General features: G+C 34.4%; 5 protein-coding genes across 10 annotated transcripts in view; 3 read left to right on the top strand and 2 right to left on the bottom strand.

The window, feature by feature from the left end:
* Positions 1 to 3,280: 3,280 nt before the first annotated feature.
* On the top strand, positions 3,281 to 9,733 carry LOC130655043 (putative Ras-related protein Rab-33). Its single transcript, XM_057457743.1, has 3 exons — positions 3,281 to 3,800; positions 7,295 to 7,425; positions 8,175 to 9,733. Exons 1-3 carry the CDS (start codon positions 3,635 to 3,637, stop codon positions 8,724 to 8,726), a joined length of 849 nt encoding a protein of 282 aa, XP_057313726.1. The 5' UTR covers positions 3,281 to 3,634; the 3' UTR covers positions 8,727 to 9,733.
* A 908-nt stretch (positions 9,734 to 10,641) lies between these two features.
* Positions 10,642 to 11,652, top strand: LOC130655223 (ras-related protein Rab-30-like). The gene is made up of 2 exons (XM_057457956.1): positions 10,642 to 10,872; positions 11,105 to 11,652. Exons 1-2 carry the CDS (start codon positions 10,708 to 10,710, stop codon positions 11,633 to 11,635), a joined length of 696 nt encoding a protein of 231 aa, XP_057313939.1. The 5' UTR covers positions 10,642 to 10,707; the 3' UTR covers positions 11,636 to 11,652.
* Positions 11,653 to 13,270: 1,618 nt separating this feature from the next.
* LOC130655222 (uncharacterized) lies at positions 13,271 to 14,777 on the bottom strand. Its single transcript, XM_057457955.1, has one exon. It carries the CDS (start codon positions 14,743 to 14,745, stop codon positions 13,303 to 13,305), a length of 1,443 nt encoding a protein of 480 aa, XP_057313938.1. The 5' UTR covers positions 14,746 to 14,777; the 3' UTR covers positions 13,271 to 13,302.
* Positions 14,778 to 15,994: 1,217 nt separating this feature from the next.
* On the bottom strand, positions 15,995 to 24,328 carry LOC130653595 (DNA damage-regulated autophagy modulator protein 1-like). Of its 6 annotated transcripts, XM_057456116.1 has the most exons (5): positions 24,157 to 24,327; positions 23,396 to 23,525; positions 17,988 to 18,058; positions 17,662 to 17,801; positions 15,995 to 17,275 (listed from the first exon to the last, which is right to left on the bottom strand). In XM_057456116.1, the coding sequence occupies exons 3-5, from the start codon at positions 18,022 to 18,024 to the stop codon at positions 16,814 to 16,816; spliced, it is 639 nt and encodes a 212-aa protein (XP_057312099.1). In that variant the 5' UTR covers positions 18,025 to 18,058; positions 23,396 to 23,525; positions 24,157 to 24,327; the 3' UTR covers positions 15,995 to 16,813. The 6 variants fall into 6 exon arrangements, with proteins under 6 accessions (XP_057312099.1, XP_057312097.1, XP_057312096.1 ...); XM_057456114.1 differs by having other exon boundaries at positions 17,662 to 18,058; positions 23,396 to 23,543; positions 24,157 to 24,326; XM_057456113.1 differs by having other exon boundaries at positions 17,662 to 18,058; positions 24,157 to 24,326.
* LOC130653858 (uncharacterized) overlaps positions 18,064 to 24,985 on the top strand; it is a 36,290-nt gene continuing 29,368 nt past the window's right edge. The window contains exons 1-7 of the mRNA XM_057456358.1: positions 18,064 to 18,133; positions 18,197 to 18,265; positions 18,599 to 18,651; positions 18,898 to 18,933; positions 19,422 to 19,522; positions 19,628 to 19,637; positions 20,809 to 22,001. Coding sequence (XP_057312341.1) covers positions 18,064 to 18,133; positions 18,197 to 18,265; positions 18,599 to 18,651; positions 18,898 to 18,933; positions 19,422 to 19,522; positions 19,628 to 19,637; positions 20,809 to 22,001 — 1,532 coding nt within the window. The remainder of the gene's footprint in view (positions 18,134 to 18,196; positions 18,266 to 18,598; positions 18,652 to 18,897; positions 18,934 to 19,421; positions 19,523 to 19,627; positions 19,638 to 20,808; positions 22,002 to 24,985) is intronic.

The raw sequence follows: 24,985 nt of genomic DNA, 5'->3' as shown, positions 1-24,985 counted from the left end.
AACTAAGCTGTAAAACGCCTAATTAGGCTGTATCATACATCCTAATTAAGCTGACATCTAAATGAAGCTGTACACCTTAATTAAGAGGATTTCTCTGACTGTATACCAGGGAAACCATCACCCTGTGACAACAGCATACCATCCATTACAAAGTTTAACACTGCTTCGTCACTCTTTTTTTTTAGCGATTGGGATGATGAAGTTGCAGTTGATGCCAGTCGTCCACAACGTGAAGGGTTGCATCTTCAAAAGCTATCAATAAGTATCAATAAGTAAGTATATATCATAAAAATTGATAATTTTTTTTACCTGACTCTTGGAGTGAAATTGATATCAATTTTCAAGACATTTAAAAAAAAGAAAGTATTTTTTTCAGACTGAAACCCTGGTTAAATAATTTGGAAACATATATTTTTGTAATTTCAAATCAGAGACAGTGCCATTTATTTAACATATATGCAACACATAACAGAAATACTACAGATATACTGTATATATACAAAAAGGAGTATATAGCTATAGCTATAAATTCATGCAAAAGTAGTTAAAGAAATTAAAAAATTAATTAAAGGCCCATCTAAAAAATTATTGTAATTTTTTGCTGTAAATAATAAAACCAAGTATGATGGACACACAAAAATCATGGACTGGTTTCCAGACTTCACTCTAATTCCAGACATTCTTGGCAGACGTGACAACCCTGAGCTATATCGCAAGTATGGGAAGTACATTTTGTGGTTTTCTGACAAACCCTCCCTATTTTACGAGGTCAACTTTATTCAAGAAAAATTATTTTAAACAGGCAAAGAAGTAGAAGCTGAGGGTATATTTTCCCCAACTCTAGGATCCCTGGTTTTGTGGCTTTCCTGACCTGAGTTACTGCAGGACTAAAGAGTATACATTTCTGGAGGTGTCGCAGAGAGTTAACTTTTCAATTGCTTCAATTTCTTGAATTATAGCAGTGCGCTACAGTGCGCCTACAGAGAAATACCCCAAATCCATGCCCCAAGCAGGAGCCAGCAAGTCAAAATGGATGACTTGTTTATTCCCAAAACGGGCGGAATAGACTCCCGTCAATGTGTGGCGTTGGGCGCGGACCGATAAAACTTGTGATGGCCGGCACACACAGATCACTTCTTTTTCAACAAGCTCGACCCCAGCACCTTAGAAAGCGTAGCGCCTGTTACGACATACAGAACATCTACGATGGAGATCTACGATGGAGATCATTGCCTATACTTTATTTGTACAGAATATTTGATGTGAGAATATATGGAGACGATAACGATAAACACGTGTCTTATAAATATCACAGCGCCGTTGGCAAGCAAATAGTCCTGGGGACCCTTCACTATTTTAAACACTTCTCTACAGTATTTTGACACCATTTGCCAACCTCGTCCCCAGGCCCATTTTTCTCTTTCTGACAATCTCGGACGGCCGAGAAAAAATGATCATTTCTTCGCGCCGTCCCGGATATTAAAAAAGCGAGAAATTGCCCTGGAAACGAGGTTGACTATTTGCCTGAACTTACACTTGTGTGATAACCTCGTCCCCCAGGGTCTGGTGGCCCCTGAGCCGTTATTACGCATAACAAGGCAAAATGCCCTGGGAACGAGGTTGACTTGTGTGAGTGCAGCTTGAAACTTTATCTTGCAAACTAAATTCAAAAATCTGGACCGCAATTTTGTATGGAGTTAGATGTGGAACAATATTCGTGTATGGTTTTCGTCGCGTCGTAGAGCTCTTCGTCGCGACCTAATGCTTTTCTTCGTTTCGTATCTTTCCTCCTCGTGGCGTGGTTATCTTTGACTTAAAATACTCTTCGTCGTGATGTATGTTAGTTTTCCCTGTGATTATTAATAAATATTGCGTTGTGAAAGAGTATATTATGTGATAATTTATGTTTATATAGTCAGTTTTATACAAAAATTTAGCTACCTAGCTAGTAGCTAGATTTAAAAGCTAGCCTAGCTAACCCAAGAAATATTCTAATGATAGATAGCTAGCTAATCTAAACGACATGCTACCACTAACTAGAAAAACATATATATTGTGTTAAAGCTTCACAAAATTAGTAATTTCGCGTAACGCCACGAAGTGAATTACGCTCATCCTCGTCCCCAGAGTTTGTTGCCTATGCCAAAGCCGCTAGCGCTTACTTGACGGCAAAAGCCCCTGGGGACGAGGTTAAAGATCACAGCTACTTTAAGGCGAAAAGTTTTACGATACGTCGCGACGAATAGAATTACAAGTCAAAGAAAACCACGTCACGAAGAAAGATACGACACGACGAAAATCATTACGACACTCGACGAAAACCATGCACGAATATTGTCCCACATATAAATCCATAATTTTTAACCCAAATCAGTGCTTGAAATCATTGTAATGTCCAGCAAGTAAACTATTGAAAAAATGACGGAATACTTTAAAAGCGATACCACAATGTATTTTTATTTAAATTTTTTGTTCCACTAATATACATAAAAAAAAGTTTGACGGTCATAACTAAAAACATTGGATGTTCTTTTTATAACTGGAAACTGGTATACCATTTTATTCAAAAACGCAAGTTAATATAATCATGATGAACGAGATACTCTAAGATAGCTCCGTTGTACCAAAAGCAACTCTGACAGTAAGCGGATACTCCATAAAAACTAGAGGACCACAGTTGTGGAACCGACTATTAGACCAAAAATTTAAAACGAATATTAGTTTGGGGCATTTTAAAAGAGCTGTAAAGTACCTCCTCCTTGTAAATAACAATGATATAACTCAGTTTTTTTAAGGATTATGTAGTAGATTGATTTTACATTTATACGTTTTCACATTTATACGTTTTTACATTTCCACTTTTTTATATTTCACGTTTTTTAGTTGTTATCAAAAAAATGAAAATGTAAATAGCTCAACTATTACGGGGCTTGATGATAAAACAATTAGAGTCTTCTACTTGCTCCGGCCAATTGTATCTGTAACTTATAGTAACATCCTACTTGTATCTATTTTTACGACGAAATGTATACCTTACCTTACCTAACAAAGTGTTTCGAACGCGGTGAAGTGAAATTATCGGAGTTAAGAATCGTATCTGGAGGCATTTTTAAAATTGACTGGGAAATCTTTTCCCCAGGGGTATAATTTTCCGCTTCCTATATGTGGCTAGCTTTGGTTATAACTGGGTATTAGATTACGACACGGTTTCCAAGGGGGAGAGCTAGATCACACCTCCTAGCAATAAAGTGGTGCCGTGTGTGATGATAGACAAATAGGTTTTTTGTGTCTAATATTAGAAATTCTAAATCATTTCAACATTTTTTAACAAAGTAAAGGAACAATTTTAGTTTGGTTTGTTGTCTGTTCTTCAAAAAGATTTAGGAGGGTAGGTTTATGGCATATGGGCGTTAGCATGGGCGTGAGCGTAAATCAGAATTCTATATTCTGAATCCACTGAAATTCAAAAATAAATCGGGAAATGTAAGAAGTATCTGCGCATGCTTGTGTTGTGAAATAGAAAGTTAAAAAAATAACAACAAAAAAGCAGGAATAGCAATAGCAACAGAACTGTAGTATACGAGGAAGTTTTAACTATGACTCTAACATATTTTGAACCACATTTATCAACATCATGAGAGAACAGTCTAACTGCAGAAAAATGAATCAACAAGAGTTTTTTCACACTGACAAAAATAGTACCAACATTTTGACTGAAGACAAATCCAAGAAACTTCAGAAAGAAGGAGATGATTGTAAGAAAGAGGTTGCTGTACGAACTTTCAAAGTTATAGTCATTGGTATGTAGCTAGCTATATGAATGAAAAAACTATATTTCCCTGAAGTATCCTCCCAGTTGGAATGTCAAATGGTACAACTTTTGTCTAGGGAAAATATCCCTATTTACATTTTAAATATTTTCTTACAGCATGCTATAAAAATAAAATTATTTCATTTTTGCAACATTATTTCGGCTATCAGAGACAAGAAAGTTAAAACAGAGAAAGTTGCTAGTTTAGATGCTCAGTTCTCGTGTTTGGGGTTCAAGAGTTTAAACGTCCCCCACTTGCCTCGAACAAAAAAATAATAACCCAGGAAAAAGTAAAGCTCACAGGTCACAAAAAATACAAATTCTCATCAAAAAACAAGTAGCTGCTAATAAACAAGCCAATGGTAATTGATCTACGGTGTTCCAAGCCCACATCTGGATAGTGGTTTACTTTGTTACAGAGTGCCGAAAATTTTGCGAACCGACTTTACTTTTGTAATTCCAACCCTGTTGTTCATGTGGCCAGTGTGGTGTAAAAAGTTGGGACATAATTGGGTAAGAAAGTGTATTGGACTTGAAAGTTCCTAAAGCAAAGCCAGAGGTAGACCTAGAAAGACTTGGTGCTGGTAATAAGGACAGACAGACTTGATGCAGAGGAATTTGAGGTTAGAACTAACACAGTCTAGCTCAGAATGGGAGAGGGTTTTTAATATTCCCCATCCAACCCATGCTAGCATGAAATGGACGTTAAGCTGAAATGATGACGATGATGATATATATATCATATTTACTTTACAAGCTTTTTAAGCACGAAGTCAAATTCCTATTATTCAGATCTCTGCTTTGCTTCATGTTTTCAAAAAACGATTTGTTAAAAAATGACATTCCTTCTCTTTAGTATGTTAAAAAAAGTCACTGATTTTCTCTTCTTTGTTGTATTTACTGCCATATCTCACTAAAAACTCTTTTCATATAGTAATCCCTTTATACCAATTTTTTTTAAAAAATTATTTAAAAATGTGATTCCATAAAGATTTTTGTAAAAAAAATTATAACAAATCAGGATGTAAGGGTAAAACAAGAAAAACTTAATGTTTCTTCTTAAATATATACCTTACTCCGAAGTTAAGGAGAAACTATAGCTTTTGAAAGAAATTATACACAAGTAATCAATTATTTAAAAGATTCACACTTTTTACATGCCAGTTTTTTGTCATATTTATAGGCCATGGATTGGAATCTTTTTATAACGCCTCTCCATTTTGTCCAAGCATAATGCAATAAACAAAATATTAAATAAATTTTTAATAAATACGTTTTATTTTTATTTGCTTTTGGCTGTTAAGAAGTAACACTCCTGCTGAAAGATTTGTTGGATGTAACACGAAATATACAAATTTTTTAAGATCATTTGACTCAATGAATTTAATTTTCGGACTTGCTTTTATTCTCTATTAAAGTAAACACTGTTCTGTAACTAATACCTGTGCCCTTTTTGACTTTGCATTTTCTTTTTAAAAAAAACTTTAACAAGATATGGCAGTAAATATATGAAAAAAGAGAAAAAAATAACTTTTTTACAAACTTGAGAAAAGTCAAATATTTTAAATAGTCTTTTTTTAGAAGATAGAGCAAAGCAAATAAGATCTGAATAAAAGCAATTTGACCAAATTTTTGCTGGGGGAGTTTTTAAAGCAGCAAGTCAAGGGTGTATTTTTCAGTTAACGTTTTTTTCTCCTCAGAAATCCCTTAATTAAATGAAATGCATCATCTTATAGAAAATTTACCTATTTTTTAGAACACAAATTTTCAAAAAAATGTGATGATTTGGAGATATTTAAAATATACTGAGTGTTTGTCAAAAAGAGGTTACACTTTATCCTTAAAGTCATTGTCTTTACTGAACACAGAACCCTTTTCCTGTCTAAGGTTCTTTAGAGATGTGTTGGATGAAAGGCATGATCCAACATAGTTTGCAGAACAGCCTGGTTTTTCCACAGTAAAAAAGCGAATCCCCTGGGGCGAAATTGAGCACTTATTGTATTTTGTATGTGTATATAAATGGTCACATGGTTTTATTGGAGCCTTTTATTGTGTGATGATTTCATTAGTGAGTTAACCACACGATAGACAATAGATAATAATTACTTATACTTTTCCCTTACCTGATTGCACAAATTTTGGTTGGCAATATAATAACATTTTCCCAATATTTTTTAATATATCTAGGACATAACTGTGTTGTAATTTTCTAAGATTCGTAGGTTCAAACTGTTAAGTTTGGATCCATACAATTGACCCACCTCTGTGACAGTCTATTAAGTTTTATGACGTCTATGGTTAGTGAACAAGACCATGTGGAAACAGGAAGTTCTAAAATTTCCTCCTTTAAACCGTAAGTATAAATCAAGCTTTAACACAAACATGCCCAAAGAATGAAAAGTACAAAAAGCATTGTGTGAGCCAAGCAATTTTAAATGGACACACTTGATTAACACATGAAATTATTGAGAAATCAGTATGCTAATTATAACTTAATATGTAGTCTAATACATTGGATCAAAATAAAATTTGTTGTGTCCCGCAATTCTTTTTCTTTGTGTAACGCTAGCAATATGTATGTGTATATAAATATATACTGTTTACACTTTCTTTACGTTATGTATACAATCCATATTATTCCATTTTTTAAACAAACAGGTCGCTGCTAAAATGACAACTCTACTGGCCACATTACATTGTCGTTTTGACTATTAACCATTTCTTAAGACAACTTTGTGAAAATACTAGTTGGTGAAAATGCTAGTGGAACGGTTCATACATTTCTGATAATCTTATAAGTCATATTTGCTGTACAGAGCTAGTGTCACTTGATTGGTGTCTGCATGTGCCATGGTATTTTGTGATTAATTGTTTTGGTTTCCTCGTAAAGACACACATATTGTTAATAGAGAGCTTTGTTTCATACTATGTATATACACAGAGTTTGTCATTTTGGAACGCAACTTTTCACTTGGGGAATAAATTGAGATGGCAGGCAATAAAATTAAGTCATGGCGGGCAGGACAGATAACACATGTCTAATCATAACATGATATTATGATAATTGTATATATAGGATACTGGCCTTAGAAAATGATGATGATGGTTGAAGAGTGGATGGCAGAGGGTAGATGCTTACAAGGGGTTAAAAAATTAATTTTAGTGCACAGATAATTTTTTGTATTTTATAGCATAAAAAGATTTGTGCCAGTGTATAGAAGAGGTCTGTTAGTGGCATATACATGTGTATATCAGTGTACACTGATATGTTAAATACTTCACTGCCATAAGGCAGATATAAAATTAGATATTCAGTAAAGTTTTCGTCAAGTTGTTTTTTGTCAAGCGCAGATGGATGAAATATTCTTTGTTAATTTTAACTCTTTTAGGTATTGTGAACCCGCATATTTTGGTAACACCTTTTTTCTCTTGTGAATGTATTTTTATTTTTTTAGCTGCATTACACATGCATTTGATGTTTAGGTGATTCGAATGTTGGCAAAACATGTTTAACATTACGTGCATGTGCAGGAAAGTTTCCAGAACGAACAGAAGCTACTATTGGAGTGGATTTTAAGGAGAAAAAAATTATTATTGGGGAAGAAGACATAAAGGTAAAAAGGAAGTTGTTTTATATTTATGTTTGTGGATAATTGTTCTACACTTAGTCAATGCATTAGGGCTTGTGTTCATTATCAAAGATTGTATGTGCAACTTAAATAATGCAAATTGGTGCTACAGGTGGTAATGAGCAAGTAATCTTCCTTCTTTGTCATTAGCCTCCACAGGTAGTTGTAATCGTTGCTGTGATCTAATTGTTGTTGCTCCATTTCTAAGAAGTTTTATCTGGTCTTGTGTGTTTGCATCAATTTTCTGTTTTTTCAATAATTATTTAATTTTATTTTTATTTTATCAAGTCATTATAGTTAAAATAAAAGCGGAAAACGGTTAAAAATTAGCTAATTTTAAAAAAGCATTCGTTTCCGAGCAAAAAAATTAAATATTTGGAAACAAGGCAGCTAATTTATAAGTTTGTCGCTACGAGTTTACATAGGCTGTTTCTACAACAAATTCACCTGTTTTAAAGTCACAGAAAGATGTGCTAATTATTGTTGACGTCAGCATTACCATTTTTCCTGAATGATGATCCACTCTGACGTAGATTATTTCGTTGCACGAGCGTGCTAAAGAATGCGATCATCTACTATCGCAAAGTAGCGATCTTGTAGGCTGCAAATGTGTTTACAATTTTTACGTCGTTTTTTTAAACTTTGTGTTGATAGTTATGTGCAGGATAGTTTCTGTGAAGAAGCCGTTTATCAATCTCTGTTTCATGCTTACTAATAGCCTGGTATATTTTTAGTTACAATTATGGGATTCTGCTGGTCAAGAGCGATTTCGTTACAGTTTAGTTCCGCACTATTACCGAAACGTACACGCAGTTATTTTTGTGTATGACGTCACGAGAAAGTCGTCTTTCGACAACTTGCAAAAATGGTTAGACGAGTTCCACTGTAATGTTGGCTCGGTGAGGTATATTCCACAATTGATTATTGGAAATAAATGCGACCTGCATGCTGACAGGGAGGTGCGTACCAGTGAAGCAAAAGCACTGGCCAACTCGTATGGGCTTCCCATTTGGGAAACTTCAGCAAAAAGTGACTTAGAAGTAGATACAATAGAGTCTATATTCCAATCTTTAGGAGAGACGTTAAAACTGAAAACTCCTTTACTCGAATTCCCACCACATTATTCTTCAGTAATAAAATTTCAAAGTCAGAAAGGACTCAGAGTGAATGAGTCATTATCTGCGTCTTCAGAATCGTTACCAAGGAGACAGAAGAAAGCTTTTCAACGGAAAAGTTTTAAAAAGAAAGAAGGCAACGAGAAACATAATTGCTGCAAAGTTGGATGATAAATAATTATATTACATTTATAAACTATAATAGTCTCCTATGGAGAGAGGGTTATTATTCTTTTTTTATCCTTAAACATCATACTTTTTATATTTTTTCATAAGAGCTGCAAAATTTGGGGAATGAAATAATAATACTTTAGGTTCGAAAACATCACTAAAAAGCATGCTAATTTTTTCTTTGTTTTTTTCTCTCCTTTCCTTGGTGGTTTCAAGAATGATTTCAGACTGTAAAGTTGTTCTTATCTAAAAAAATTAGTTTGTATAAATACTTATTCCAATATAGTATGTCTGTTAAGTATAGAACTGTCTTAAAGATGTTACATGCTTTGACAAAACGATTCATGTATACAATATAGCAAAATATTACATTTTCACACTCATACATAGCTATGTCTTATACACCTAGCTTCATTTAGAATATATTAATTTATTCTGTTCTGTTTAAGCAAAAGTTTATTACGCATAATAAGACCTATTTTGTGAGTGTAAATTTATTAGTATAGCATAACATGTATATTTAACATAAGGATGATATTCGGCTAAGGAAAGTTGGATAGTTCTTCTTTTGCTCACAGCAAATATAGGGATTTTTACAGTAAAACCATGGCTGACATCGTTTATACACAAAATGTATTTTAGTTTAAGTTTTATTTTTTACTAATGAAAATGATCGCCTACGGTACACCAGCATTGATGCAATTGTACACCAGCACTGATGCAAAAAAATGTATTTTTGTTCAAGTTCATTTTTTTTGCTATTGGTAACGTTTGCCGTTGGTCACCAGCATTGATGCAATTGTACACCAGCACTGATGCAATTGTAAATTGCGCATAGCACCAATATGCACGTATTCTGTTGTTTATGTTTTATTCATGATTGTAAATCGATTTAATTTATAAAATTAAAAATATTTTTACCAATTTCTATTAAAAATTTGTATATAGGCATTTTTCTTGTTGTATTGCTTTTTTATTATTTGCAAATTTATCAAACCTTGCTACTTTCCCCTCGCTTTTATTTATATGCGTTTGTGAGAGGGTATTGCAGAACTTTGCAATTTTAGACCCTATTCGTTTCAAAAATTATTTTAAAACTGTCGATTCACAAACATAAATTTTGGCGCTATTTTATTTTATTTTACATTTAAATCTTCAAATTACAAATTTCTTTCGCAACCATTAGTTTAGTAATTTTCAAAAAAACTTCAAGAAGTGGATGGAGAGTTTTTTATGATCAACAAGGAATAAAATTTTTCCCTTATGGTAAAAACAATCAAAACGTTCACGCAAGATTTACCGAGTTTGACTTATCGCCATAAAAATGGATTCCTGTGGAGAAGAATTAGGAGAAGCTTGTAAACTCCCACATAATTGTAAACGAAAGCTTTTGTTTCCTTAGAATTATAACTTTTTTAGCCCCTGAAAATCTTTCGTCTTTGAACTCAAATTCTGGCGACCTGCTACCTCAACGTTGGTGACCTTGATTACACTGCCAGATGAAAAATTTAATATTCTTTTACACGAGCCTTTATATTTGAATATCTCAAAGTTCACGAGCTTTGGCTAATAGATAGCATGTTGGTATTCTGGCTTTGTTATGGACTTGAGCCTAAGGGCTAACGTGGAATTGATGAAACCAGCAGTTTGTGTCCTATAAAATGATTATCAGCGTTTTTTCGATAAACAGGAGTAAATAATTGCAACTATATTCACCACAGTATTGCATTACTTAAGAGATTTGACACGTACACTATGAGACTTGCAACTTAGAACTCAGACGACGAACTTTTACAAATGAAAGCATATATACTATTTAAAGATGTATGATTTTTTAAATACCTTATTCATGTGTATACAAGTAATGAAACAGCTACCAAATTACATATGCATATTAAAGTTCAAACATGTCTTATTCAACTGCTCATGCAAATCTTTTTAGTCGACATTTACATAACAGCATCGACATGATCAAAACAAAATGGCGGATTTTGTTTTCAAAATAATTGTCGTCGGGCAAGCTGGCGTAGGAAAAACATCAATCGTGAGACGTTTTATCCGAAAGTCATTTCCAGAGAACGATAGGCCGACAATTGGCGTGGATATCGGAATTAAACTGATAGAGATAAACGGAGTTAAAATACAGGTAGGAACGCATATGGGAAAATTAATTCTGGAGTTTGCCACGAATTAAGAGCATATTATATAAGGTAATAAGAACAAAATAATCCAGAAAAACTAAGAACAAAATTATTTATTTTAAACATAACGTAATTATGGAATGTGGGGAAACAATGGAAATATTTATACGCATTTGTACCCTGCGTCACTCTTATTCCCAGGCGAGTAAAGGTTTTAATTTTTTCTGTCTCTTTCAGCTTAAAATATGGGACAGTGCAGGAGCTGAACGATTTCGTAGCATCGCAACAAGTTACTACAGAAATGCTGATGCAGCAATTTTAGTTTATGGTATAGACTGCTTAGAGTCGCTATATGATTTACAATCTTGGGCAACTGAGGTCAATTACCATGGTAACATGCTAAAAATCTTGGTAGGGAATAAGACTGATTTGGAAGAAGAACGTAAAACTTCCCAAAATATGGCAATCGACTTTGCTATGCTGCAAAACATCGATCTTGCAATAGAGTGCTCTGCAAAAGTTGATGACAATATCGACTATCTATTTCATACTATGGCAAAAAAGCTTTTAGTTAAACACACAACACTTTATGGCCACCCTAAAAAAGGCGTAAATACAAACTCGGAGATATTGAAGTACAATGGTGTTAGTAAATCTATGGAAAACTTATTTCAATCGCCCCAACAAAAACAGGATGGTGAACGTATAGATCCAAGTGGGACAGTACCAAAGAGAAGTTTGTTTGTGCGGCTGTGTTCCATCGTGTGATAGATACTTAAAACGAATTAACCAGTTTTTTCTGATTATGCCTTGTGTCTTCTTCCATTACTTTAATTAATACTTGGTATTAGCATTAACGCGTCCGTGTTGTCAAAATTTTCTCGATTCTTTTAACTTAATATTTTATACAAATTTTATACACGATTTTTCTATCAAAACTTAGCATATCAAAATATTTGCGCTAACATTTATTTATGCCGAACCCCAAACAAGTTTTTATGCTTAAACATTTAGTTGTTGAAAGTGATGTTATTCCACTTTCTAGGAAATTGCATTACGGGAAAAAATCTTCTCGAGAAAAAGTTTTCGTCAATTTTGCCCTAATTCGCGAAAATAAATTCAGCGAAAATAATTTTTTTGCTGAAAATTACCTAATAGTTCCTTAATCGCGAAAATTGCTTCTGCGAAATTGGCGCTTATTCTGTGTTTAAAAAACAGAAGCTGTGAATACGAGCTTTTTATTTTAAACTTACTTATTGAGTCTAGCCTGGACTGTCTCCTAACTTTCTTAACATTTTTTAAAACTGGTTAGAGGAATGAACCCTGTTTCGTACCTTTAAAATGTTTTTCAGTAAAAGACCTGTGAATCTATCAGTGTACATTTTTTATCTTCTCAATATTTCAGTAGCAATTGGAAGAATCTATAATGTCAGCCTCGTGTTTTAGAGTCTCATTTTTCCTGCTTCAATTCGACAGGAAACGTGATTCTGAAAGCGTTAGCCCATGAACTGGTCGACCCATGGACCATCCAGCCTAGTTTAAGAAGAGTAGAAAATACTCAAATTATAGAATATATTTTTTTATAAACACTAAAAATAAGTGAATGAGCAACCTCAATCCCAGGACAATTTGTCTCTTTTTGAATATCGGCGAACACTTTTTCCTCAGACCTATGAGAAGAGGAAAACGCCGATGAGAGACAAAAAATTCCTGGGAACGAGGTTAGTGAATGAGTAAAGAAATAGTGCGCGATGCTGATGCAAAAAGCCACATAAAAAATGTTTAAAATAAATATTCGTGGTTTTCTTCCTTGCTCGCGAATCATAAAGAACTTTAAGTAACAAATTTTACTTCGTATAATAAAAAAACTGTCCGCTAATTAGAGTGTCCGCCGTTGTTTTGTCAGCACAATCACTTTTTGTCCGTTAATTAGAGGTGTCTTCTTTTTGAAGTGTCCGTTAATTAGACGGTCACGTGGATATGCTTCTGAATGGAGTCGAAGCTTTCTATTTAATGCTTACATTTCAGGATTAATTGAAGTAGGAACTCTATCTACGCGATTTCTACTGGCAAAATACATAAAGAATAATAATAATAAAAAATAAATTTGTTTGTTTAAGTGACTAAACGATTATAAATGTGTTGGTGCGGTAAATATCTTAAAATTTTTAAAAAATTTCTTACTCTTCAGCAGATTTATAATGTCATTTCTGTGGCACATGTTTGCGTCAAAAATCACGTGATTTATTTAATTTCACAAAGCCCGTAATTATAAATATTTTATTGACGTCACAAAGTATGTTACAATTAGACTGTGTAAGTACACTTTCACTTCTTGTTACGCTTTCTTCTAACGTCTCCAAGTCATTACCTTTTATGGTTATAAAAACACGAATTACGAAGTTAAGAGTCCCCATTTACATAATTCTTTCTAGCTACAAAATCTTCGGTCGCCAACCATTAACAAATTGAAATAATTTCTTGGCTTCAAACCTACTCAAACCGACATCTGTTACTTCTTCAGTGGTAAGATTACACAACAGACAACCATCAATAAGATTGCTTCTGAACGAATCCACGTGACTCTCCAATTTTAAATATTCCAGCACATTACAAAGTTCTTCGACACTCATATCTTCGACCGCTTTTTCAGTTGCATTTGTTGAAATAAACTCGCCTCCTGTTTGATTATCCATGATGTCGTTTTGATGAACAGGATGAGTGTCTGCAGAGGGCTTTGGAGTTTGTACAGTTTCCCTTGAAACATGCACTGGTGCAATGTTGTTGTTTTTTTGTTGATGTTTGGTTTCGTGAGAGTATGGCAAAACATATGCTGAAGCTTTTTTACTATTCGCGGGAAAAGGCTTTTTCTCGCGTTCTACAAGAGGAGGATTATTTGTCATCGTTCGAAACTTAGGATGGGTAACCGGTCTGTTGGTTTGACACTGTGATCCCTTGTTTCCCAACAAACATTTCGTTTCACTTGAATTTTTGTAAAGATATCTATATACTTCTGAAGACGTTCGAAAAATCTGACTGCTTCGGTTAGTTTTCACCTCGTCTTCCAGCCCTGCAAAATTATGATAATTCGCGCGAATCTCTTCATATATTTTGTCCTCTGCTATAGTTCCTTCTGCGATCTTCACTGTGAGTTCAAGCTGCTGTGGTATTGTGAACACATACTTTAACTTGTCTTGTGTGCTGGATGCAATAACAAGGTCATCGCTATAGATTTGTTTACACCTCAAGACGCCCAACTCGAACCCAGGTAACCGCGTAAATTTAAAACTTATGGAAGGCTCAATATCAGTGACGTCTTCTGGGAAAAGTTCACTTAAAGTGTATTTTTTTTTCTCAAAATATATCTCAATGTCTACCGTAGCGCTGAAAGGCAAATTTACTGTTTCTCCCGAAGAAGTCTTAAAATTTATGCTCTGGCTTTCCAATTCTTCTTCAGAAATTATTTTATTGTGAGACATAACTTGTAATATATCTCCCTCATCAATGGCTATAGCACGGGAACCATCGTTGTCGTTAAAGAAATACCCATTTTTCATTCTTACGTGTTTCGGTAAGGGTACTGCCGCTGCTAATTCAGCTACGGTGCTGAAAACGATATTATCCGTAACAATTTCAATCGTTTCCTGGTTGGATAACGGGATGTGGTATGGCGTATTATTATCGTCGTAACATAACACTTTTTTCTCCCGTGTAACCGAATGTAATTTTAATTCTTGTCCAGAACTAAACGTATCATCATTATTGAGACCGTAATACCCTTCCTCAACTTGTACGATTTGTGGTAAATCATATTTCTTTATAAAATATTTCAGTTGTACACTTTCTGTACTCCATTTAATATTTTTCAAGTACGTCATATTTGTTTTAAAATGTATCAAGAATGGGCTCTTCACACGAGTTATACGTTTAATGATTCAAAACTTTCCTAATAGCTTTCGCTCTATTAAAATTATAATGTCATTCATAATGGGTCACTGGGTTAAAATGATGTAACAGTCGGAAAATGTATCAACCGTGAGCCCAGGACCTATGTTAACAAGTGTAGTGCTGATAAGAGACAAAAAGGCCTGGGAACAAAGTTGAAAATGTATCTATATCTAATTATTTTTGTGGGAAAATGATAGATAACATATGAGAAAATGTCCAAAAATATGATTTGTCCTACCTAAATTTTTCTCGTTTAAGAATAGCTTGGTATGCGATCATTCTGAATTCCTGATTTTATTCCGGGATGCTGTCATCTGGTGATTTACAATACGTTTGAGCTTTTGAATAAGGATCGTCTTTTCCAACAGTTCCTTTCCATGTTCTTTTTAAGAACCAGAAAAACTTCGCAACGAGCTTATATCTTAACTACAGTAACGTTATTTTTCGATGGATTCAGATTCTAAACTTTCGATTGTTTTGATTCGATGTTTAGAGTTATAAAATATTCAGGAAGTTTTCGGATTCAAACAGAGGGTACTTTAAGAATATATTGGTATATTGGATGCAATCTCGTTCCCAGTGCTTCCTTTTCGCTCTGCTGGCGCAACAGAAGTACTTATTCTTTCGCGCCAGCCACATATCAGAAAGCGAAAAAGAAGTTCTGGGTACTAAATAGACTTAGATATTCTGCAAAGTATACGGAACTCAAACTTGTCCCCAGAGCTCTTAGTTATATGTCCCGAATTATAATAGTAGTATCAGGAAGTTCAATAGAAATTAGATAGAAATATTGCCCTGTTGAGAAAGCCATGGGGACGAGGTCGGTATGGAACTTTCGCATACTGACGAAACATCGGAACCTCGCTTTTTTCATAAGCAACACAAAAGAAAGCAATGTTGCTGAAGCTTTTTTTACATGCTTAGATGTTGTTTACTCGTGGCTTGTTGACTATTTACTTGGAAAGATCAAATTTGTATCAAACTTATTTTTTATAATTCCTGTTTCTTTGCTCTTCTTTAAAAAAAATTACTTACTTCAGAGGATGTTTTATCCTCGTTCCCAGGCCTCGTTCCCAACTTAGATTTAAAATTATTATCCATAAAATAGGGGGAGGCATTTTAACATTATTTTATCAGAATGGAACCTAAATTAGACATGGGCAAGAAATAACACAAAGGTAATTTTTTAAAATACTATTATTCATAATAAAAAATTGTAATTTTATTGATTCTAAAAACGTCAACAGATATACACTTTTTCGAATTAATTTTATTCGGTGCACCACAGCTTTTTCTAAACTATGCAAATGAATGTTATATTTGAAATTCTCATGTAAAACTTTTAGATTTACACAGAAAAATATCAAATTGAGAAGGCTTTGACTGTAACAATAGTGCCACCAAAACAGCCATTTCTTATATCGTATCTATGTACCGATTTAAAATATATTGCAATTCTAATATTTTTTAAAACAGAAAATGTGTATTAGTTAAAAATTTCTAAAAAAATCTGAATTCGTTAAAATATTTTTATAGAATAATAAAAACAACCACAAGAACAGTCACAAGAAATCCCCCATGCTCTCTACTTATAAGCATGTGATAATTCGTCACATGACATAGAAATTCCTTACACGTGAACAAACCATTTGAGCTTTTGTATGCTTTGAAGTTTTATGTTTCGCAAATTTTGGTCTTTCGCAAAAACGTTCATCAGGCATTAGCGAAAAAATATTAAACAAAAAATCTACAGGGCTTATCGCCCACACAGATAAACTAGAAATAAAGACCAAAAATAGTCTATACTTAGATCTTAAAAACGCAAGTAGAATAATCATAATAATTAAAAAATACAGCAGATCCTAAAAAAATATTCTTTTCGTGAAAATATTTAGTGAGAATAATACAACACGTGTACTATATATGTCATAAACAAACATGCCATACACGTTAAGAAATTCTTTTGCACGTGTACAACTATTTGGTTTCTGTTTCAAATTAAGAGTATGCAGGTTGTCTTTCTTCTTCTGTACTTGTTTGAAATGGCACAAAGCTTGCATCATGGTGTTCTACTGTAATTCGAATCCTAATTCTGTTAAACTCTCTAGTGAACGATATGAAAAACAACAGCAATGAAACAGCACAGAGCCACTCACATACAGAAGCGATGACATGCAATGTATATCCACCATCTCCTGATCTCCATGTTGCATAGTTATGGTTCGGGTTGTGTCCATCATTCCACTTTATAGTAGAGAAATAGAAGAGAATTAAAAACGCAACGAAAAATACTGTTGCCATCACTGTCAAAATGATTCGAAGCAAACACAATCTTCGTGTATTCATACCACATTGTAACATCCTTGCAGAAAGATAGGATTGAAACCAGCAATAGATAGCACCACCACCAAATACAGCCAGTGCTCCAACCGCATGCCCTTTAGCAGACGAGCCAATATCCTGCAAGGAAATTGAATTACTATCATAGTATAGTCTCTAAAACCAATATTTGAGGGGGAAGAATGTTTACAAACCGAAACTTGTTCCAAACCTCCAATATGGTATATAAATTACCTACAATAAGGTCCCACAAGCGATGTTTCTCCTTGTATAATTAGTGGGGCTTTATTATTGTTTAGTGAAAATACAAAAGAGATGTCTAGACCAAATTTCAGCTTGTAAACATTTTTTCCCAAAAACTATGCTATCCCCGCCTGCTCTGAGTGATAGGTTTAATATATACATACAACAATATCCATGCCTATACAAATACACAATGCACAATTTCCTCTCATTTACAATCTCAGTGTGAAAAGTTAGTTAACTCAAAAATTGAAGATAAAAACCTGATAATTTGCAACAAGTGTAGCACCGAAACAAGCCATTGCACCAACAGCACAACCGACTTTATTGATCAACAATAACTTTGAAGGGTCCTCTTGATTGTTTTCACATATATGACGGTACTGCACCAGGCGAATAAGGACTACAACAAATCCAAGAAAACTGCTTATACTGAGAAACAGTCCAAATACATTGCTCTCCGGTTTCCTACCACCAGTGTCACTGATTGTTGGGAAATACGGATAAACATCATCATTGCTAACTGAGATAATGTAGGTTATTATAAAAGTCAAACCAGTAAGAGTTGAAAACAAGACTGGAAATATACCAAGTCCAGGATTAAAACATTCACAATTGCGTAACATCTTTTTTTGACGTCAAAACAACTTCTGGAATGATCTATAATGGAAGGAAAAGGCATTTCTTACAGTCAAGTAACACTGGCATTATTTATGCTGTATCATTTACCAGGATGTTTGCCAAAATTTAAAGTTTTCTTGATACTATTTTTGCCAAAGCTACTGTAATTGCTAACAGACCAGACAACAAAGACACACAGACAAGCAAATATATGTGCCAGTATTGTTAGTGTTTGGTCTGTTGGCAGTAAAAAAAACCCGAAAGATGTTTAATATTCCAGTAGAAATATTCTTAAAAATATTCATTTTTAAAGGTTTTTCCCTTGAGGTCTGTACAAACAGTACAAAGAAATTTTAATAAAAAAATTATTAATTTTTTTTTAAATAAAAACAAAAAAAACAACATTGGTTAAGGTCAGCAAATTGACCTGTATCAGGTGATTAACTTGTGTGCATATGCAGGGCTTATCTTGTGATAATGTAGAAAGCACAGAAGTAGTTTAGAGAGGAAGGTTGGGGGTGAAGTCAAAAAGCTAGACTATGGCCCACTTATGCCTGTCATTTTGTTTTTTTTAAACAGGGGAATTCCCAGAAAATTCATGTGTGGTTGTTGTTGCTGTAGTAAACCTATTTGTGAACGTTCCCTAAAAAAAACAGCTGAAAAGCATATGAAAAGTTGTCTGTAAGTAAAAATACTAAACAAGGCCAAAAATCGCTTATAAAGGAATGTGCAAAATCGAAAAAAACAAGTCTGATTGGTTTATTGACTATCTAAACACTAAGTAATAACAAAGACTAACGTCAATGATATTATTAAAGTTAGTGAATCCATTGCAGTGCACTTTTTAGTTGTAACCAAAATAAGACTCATTTTCTAAGGCTCAGTCAATCTACCCGTTTTGGAACGGACAGATAGTTTGATGACATCATCAAAATATCTTTAAATCCCAATATCTCTGTAACCGTTTATCAAAAGTATACATGCTCTATACAACAGAGGCAAATAGTATACAAACGTAAAAAAAATTGTACTTTGGTTTTTGCTGACATCAGAAAATTTTTTAAACCCTTATATCTCCTTAACTGTACATCAAAAACAAGATTCTATACGTTTTCTGCATCAGTGTTTGAAGCTCTACACATTATGGACAACAGCTTAACAAATTCTTCAAAATAACTTTTTTGCATATGGGCTGTTGACGTCATCAAAAATCTTGAATTAAGATGGCCCCTATGGCTCACTTCTCTTCTATGATTCAAACAGTTCTCTTCTGTATTCCCACACTTCTCCTCTGCACTTAACACTTCTCTGCATGGTGCCAAACTTTCTCTTCACAACTTAATTTGAAAATCTGGTCTGCAATTTTACATTCACAGTCTGTATATTTTTATTACATTTTTAGCAAGAGAAGAATTTTACTTGGCTAACACCTGCTCAATTCACCAAGCAAAAGCTTATTTTAGCAGATATTGAAGCATGTGCATATTTGTTGCAGAGAAGTGGGTAGAAAAAGTAATAGATGTTATGCGTGTTAATAGTCGTATTATAGTGATAAAGTTTTTGATAGGTAATATGATTGTCACTTTTCTGTCAGTTTATGCTCCACAGTGTAGACTCAGTGAGAAAGATAAAGATAAGTTTTATGATGAGTTAATATCAGTCACATCAAAGTTTGGAGACACTGAACTTGTCATGGTGGGCAGCGACTTTAATGGTCATGTTGGGAAGTCATCTGAAGGTTATGAGGTGTGCATGGAGGCTATGGATTTGGGAGCAGAAATAAGGAAGGGGAGAGATTGCTTGAGTTTGGAATGGCAACGGACATGGTGGTTTGCAACACATCATTCAGTAAGAGACAGAGTAGGCTGATAACATATGAGTCAGGTGGTTGTAAGACACAGATAGATTACTTCCTGGTTAGAAAGTCAGACAAGAAAGTGGTGAAGGATGTGAAAGTTATATCGGGGGAAGAGTGTGTTTCCCAGCATAGGTTGCTGGTTTGTGATATTATCTTGAAGAGTGTTAAAGAAGCCAAGGGAAAGTACAGGCCCCGTCGAAAAGTCTGGAAGCTGAAGGAAGAGATTGTAGCAAGACAATTTAGTGCAAAAGTTCAGCAGTTAGCCTACTATAGTCGATGTGATAGTGACAATGTTGAAAGTACTTGGACTACTTTGAAGAATTGTCTTCTAGAAGCTTCTGATGATACCTGTGGGTGGATGAAAGGACCAGCTAGACATAGAAAGACCTGGTGGTGGAATAATGAGGTTGACCAGTGTATAAAGGAAAAGAGGAAACTTTGGAAAGAGTGGAAGTCAGGTGGTAGTAAAAATATTTACTTAGAAGCTAAGCGTCGCGCTCGTACAGCAGTGTATAAGGCAAAATCAGAAGCAGAGAGAAACAGATTTGCAGATGTGTTAAGAAGGGAAGACCAGCGCAATGAGGTATTCAAGATAGCAAAGCAAATGAAGAAGACTAATCAAGATGTTGTAGGTGAGAAGTGTATACGTAATGATGAAGGTGTTTTCGCTAGCACAGAGGAGGAGAAAAGGGTAGCTTGGAAGAATCATTATCAGAGGTTGCTTAACACTGAGTTTGATTGGGACGAGGATAATTTGTCTGATGATGATGTTGTAGAAGGGCTAGCTATGCAGATCAAGACAGAATGGGTAGTGGAGGCTATTAGGAAATTGAAGATTGGCAAGGCTGCAGGAGTATCAGGTATTGTTGCAGAGATGGTAAAAGCATCTGGATATATTGGAGTTGAGCTTATTACGGGTCTTGCTAACCAGATTATAAAGGATGGTGCTATTTCGAGTAAGTGGCAGTCGAGTGTAATAGTGAATTGTTTCAAGGGCAAGGGTGATGCATTAGAAAGGGGTAACTATAGAGGTCTGAAGTTGGTTGATCAAGTAATGAAAGTTATTGAAAGAGTGATTGATAAGTTACTTAGAGAAAGAATTGATATAGATAAGATGCAATTTGGTTTTGTTCCAGGGCGTGGCACTACAGATGCAATATTTTTACTCAGACAGCTTCAGGAAAAGTATTTAGGAAAGAGAAAGAATCTCTATTTTGCCTTTGTAGATTTAGAGAAAGCTTTTGATAGAGTGCCACGTAAAGTTATTTGGTGGGCTATGAGAAAATTAGGTGTGGATGAGTGGCTAGTTACGATGGTACAGTCTATGTACAGCAATGCTAGAAGTCGTGTCAGGATTAACGATTCACTTAGTGATGAATTTAGTGTAAATGTTGGTGTACATCAGGGTTCTGTACTTAGTCCTTTGTTGTTTACTCTAGTCTTAGAAGCGCTGTCGATGGAGTTCAGAACAAGTTGTCCATGGGAGTTATTGTATGCAGATGATTTGGTTCTCATAGCAGAGTCGATGGAAGAATTAGTTGAAAAGTTTGAGAAGTGGAAGAAAGGACTAGAAGAGAAAGGGCTAAAGATAAACACAGCAAAGTCTAAAGTCATGATTAGTAGCATTGCAGCCAAGTGTGACCTTGTAGTTGGAAAGTGGCCTTGTGGAGTTTGCAGGAAAGGGGTTGGTAGTAACTCAATTTTTTGTCAGACTTGCAAGCATTGGGTACATAAGAAGTGCAGTAGTATTAGTGGAAGGTTAAGAGCTGACATACAGTTTGTATGCAAGCGTTGCAAAGGTGAGATTATAGAGAATGAAGTATTTCCAGCTTTAATGATTTACAACAGTGGCTCATTAGAGATAGTTGAGAACTTCTGTTACTTAGGTGATATGTTGGGCAGTGAAGGGGGTGTTGGAAGAAGTGTTACTTGCAGGATAGGTTCTGCTTGGAAAAAGTTCAGAGAGCTACTTCCTTTGTTGACTAGCAGAGTCCTGTCAATTGAGGTAAAAGGTAGGTTGTATGAGGCCTGTGTAAGAAGTGTTATGTTGTACGGTAGTGAGACATGGGCAGTGAAGCAGGAAGATCTTGACCGTTTAGAAAGGAATGATATGAGAATGGTTAGGTGGATGTGTAACGCCAGTCTGAGAGACAGAAAGAGTTCAGATGAGCTAAGAGTCTTGGTAGAATTAAAGATGTTATCAAGATAAGAAGATTGAACTGGCTGGGGCACTTGGAAAGAATGGAGGAGGATAATTGGGTAAGAAAGTGTAGAGACTTGATAGTTCCTGGGGCAAAGCCCAGAGGCAGACCGAGAAAGACTTGGCAGGAGGTTATAAGGACAGACTTGATACAGAGGAAGTTGAGTTTAGATCTAACACAGTGTACATCAGATTGGAAGAGGGTCATTAATATACCCCGTCCAACCCATGCTAGCATGGAAAACGGACATTATGCCGAGAATGATGAATGATGATGATGTGCATCACAAATCAATTCAGATCAGTAGCAAAGTAATAAATTTTATTTATCAATAGACAATAAATTGTGAAAAAATGGCTAACAGAGTCCTCAAAATCATTTTAGTGTCCACTAAGCAAACTACATGCTTTCTGTTTATAAGAATATTCTTTATAAAAATATCAAGCTGGTTTTTCAGGTTAATAAAAATAGTTCTTTTGTTTAGAACAGAGAAATAAGAATATTGACCAGCTTGGTTATAATTTTTTTCTTATAAAAAAGGGTGTACTGACGAAGTTAAAGAAATGCCTCAAACAGAATGCCACAATATATTTTTTATCTAAAGTATATGTAGTCTACTACATATAATTTTTTTGGAGAAATATTAATTAAGCTGGTATGCCATTTATTCAACCTTGTCCCAAGTGATTTTTTTCGTTATGTCTTATATTTCAAAAAGACAAAAATCTATTGGGACAAAGGTGAACGTGAGTTATCAAAATCAAGCTCAATCAATATTCCAGACCAGAATTTGGTCTGGGGATTTTTTTTTGTTCATTGGAGAGAAGTGTTTCTAACTTTAGAAGAGAAGTGTTCCCCACTTTGGAAGAGATTTCGGTGAAAAGAAAAGGAGTGTTTTGACTGAAAAGAGAAGTGTTCTTATTAAAAGGAGAAGTGAGCCATAGGGGCCATTGAACTAAACAATCTATATTTTTTTCGTTGTTTTTCCAATTTTAGTAGATTTTTTTACAGTTCTAATGACCATATAGTTAGCTTTAGTTAGAAATAAAAACATTTGAAAAAAACCTTAGAGCATTATGGCAAAAACATAAACAACCATCTTAATTCTTTTTTGGGGAACTCTTACATATGAGTAACCTTTTATTTTTTAAAAGATACTATAGGAAAGAAATGAATAAAAACGGTGAGAAAAATCTTCACTTGTCAAAATGAGGATTAAATATTGAAGGCTAACAGCCTAGCACATAAGGTAAAGCTATGTGCTTCGTGTGCATTGACATGTAAGAAGCAAATTAGTACATAAAACAAAAATCATACTCTTGTTCAAATGTGGCTCCTAGTTCTGACGACAACGGATTAAATTCCGCTCACCGCCAGGCAGTATGTAGTTCAGTAAGTAGTTCTTCTTCAATATGACTGATTATACTCGCTGTCATGATCAGAGGTCCTGTAGGTGAAACATTCTCTGTTCAGAAAAAACAAAGGGATGTGCCATAATAAAGAATCCCCATACAAAAAATCTTACGTACATGCAAAATTTGTTTCAGATTAGATTATCCCACCGGAGGACCAAAGGTGCAATAGCAATGTTTCTTAGTTGGGAATAAGTATTGCATAAAGTAAGATAATTGCCTAAATAGACTATCTATAGACTATTATATCCTGATTGTCACTTTTAACGAAAATGACCAACATATTTGAATTCAGCATCAAATTTTTGCCTAACTTATTACATAACTGCCTTTATTACATAGTATCCAAACTTTTAATATTTTATGAAGAAATGACCACAAAAATCAACCGCAGCTAAAATGTTTGATTACGGTCAAACTTTTATAAAATTTCAATAAATGATGTTCTAATAGTCGTCTGGTATTCCAAATCTCCAATCTTTTAAAATTTTATGGTGATTAATCTAAATATCCCTGAATCACTGACTGGCAAACTATAGTTAGCTAGATATAAGAAAAATTTTTTCAAAGAGAGAAAATAAAATAAATAACATGACAAAGCCTCCAGATTAGAAATAAAAGCTTTTTCATTCAAAGCCTGAGAAACCGCAAACTGCTATTACTTACTTGTGCTGAATAAAGATACTTTTTAGAGGAAAGTCTTTAAAAAGTTAACTTTCTCTTTAGTTGTGTGCCTGCGCGGCAACCGTTTTTGCTTTGTAATCATATTGACTACCCATTCATCACTATGATATAATGTTGATTTCTATTTCCAAGAAAAATATTTGGACAATCCCGTGTTCCACTTAAAGTCGGGTCACTTTAAGCTCCTGCTTCAAGTAAGGTCAAGATTATTTAATGTAGGGGAAGCATTCCAATGTTTCTCGATGTTTTTCTAGCCTAATTTTTACTTTAAAGAAACATATACATGGTCGTTCAGCATATATATTTTTATGGTAATATTTCGACCTCCGTATTGGAGGCCTTCATTAGACTATTACCATAAAAATATATATGCTGAACGACCATGTATATGTTTCTTTAAAGTATTAACATACGTTCACATGAACATGTCATTTAAAGAGTTAGCCTAATTTTTATTTTCATTTTTTTATTAAGATCTTTTTAGTCAAACTGTCATAAGGTTTTATATCGTAGCTGGTTCATTATGAATCAATAATAGGGCTGATCCAACGGAAGATTTGTAAGACAAAACCAAATTTAGGCTACTGAATTTCTTCTATATTGCGGCAAGTTTTTTTCCTATTTCGAAAGCGAAAAAGTAGCCCTGGGGGTTAGATTGCTTGTGGTTTATGTTTCAGCCCTACGTGGGTCTAGAGTACCCCAAGTACGGCGATAAAGAGAAGTGATTCGACATACATGCTTGTGCGAAATGTTCACTATGATCATATGATCTACATACCAATCCCGCACCGTCGTTCTAATAATACAAATT

The sequence above is a fragment of the Hydractinia symbiolongicarpus genome, chromosome 8, assembly GCF_029227915.1.
Source record: "Hydractinia symbiolongicarpus strain clone_291-10 chromosome 8, HSymV2.1, whole genome shotgun sequence".
Taxonomy (NCBI): domain Eukaryota; kingdom Metazoa; phylum Cnidaria; class Hydrozoa; order Anthoathecata; family Hydractiniidae; genus Hydractinia; species Hydractinia symbiolongicarpus.
The sequence above is the reverse complement of the archived record's forward strand: the minus strand, read 5'-3'. Positions and strand labels throughout refer to the sequence as shown.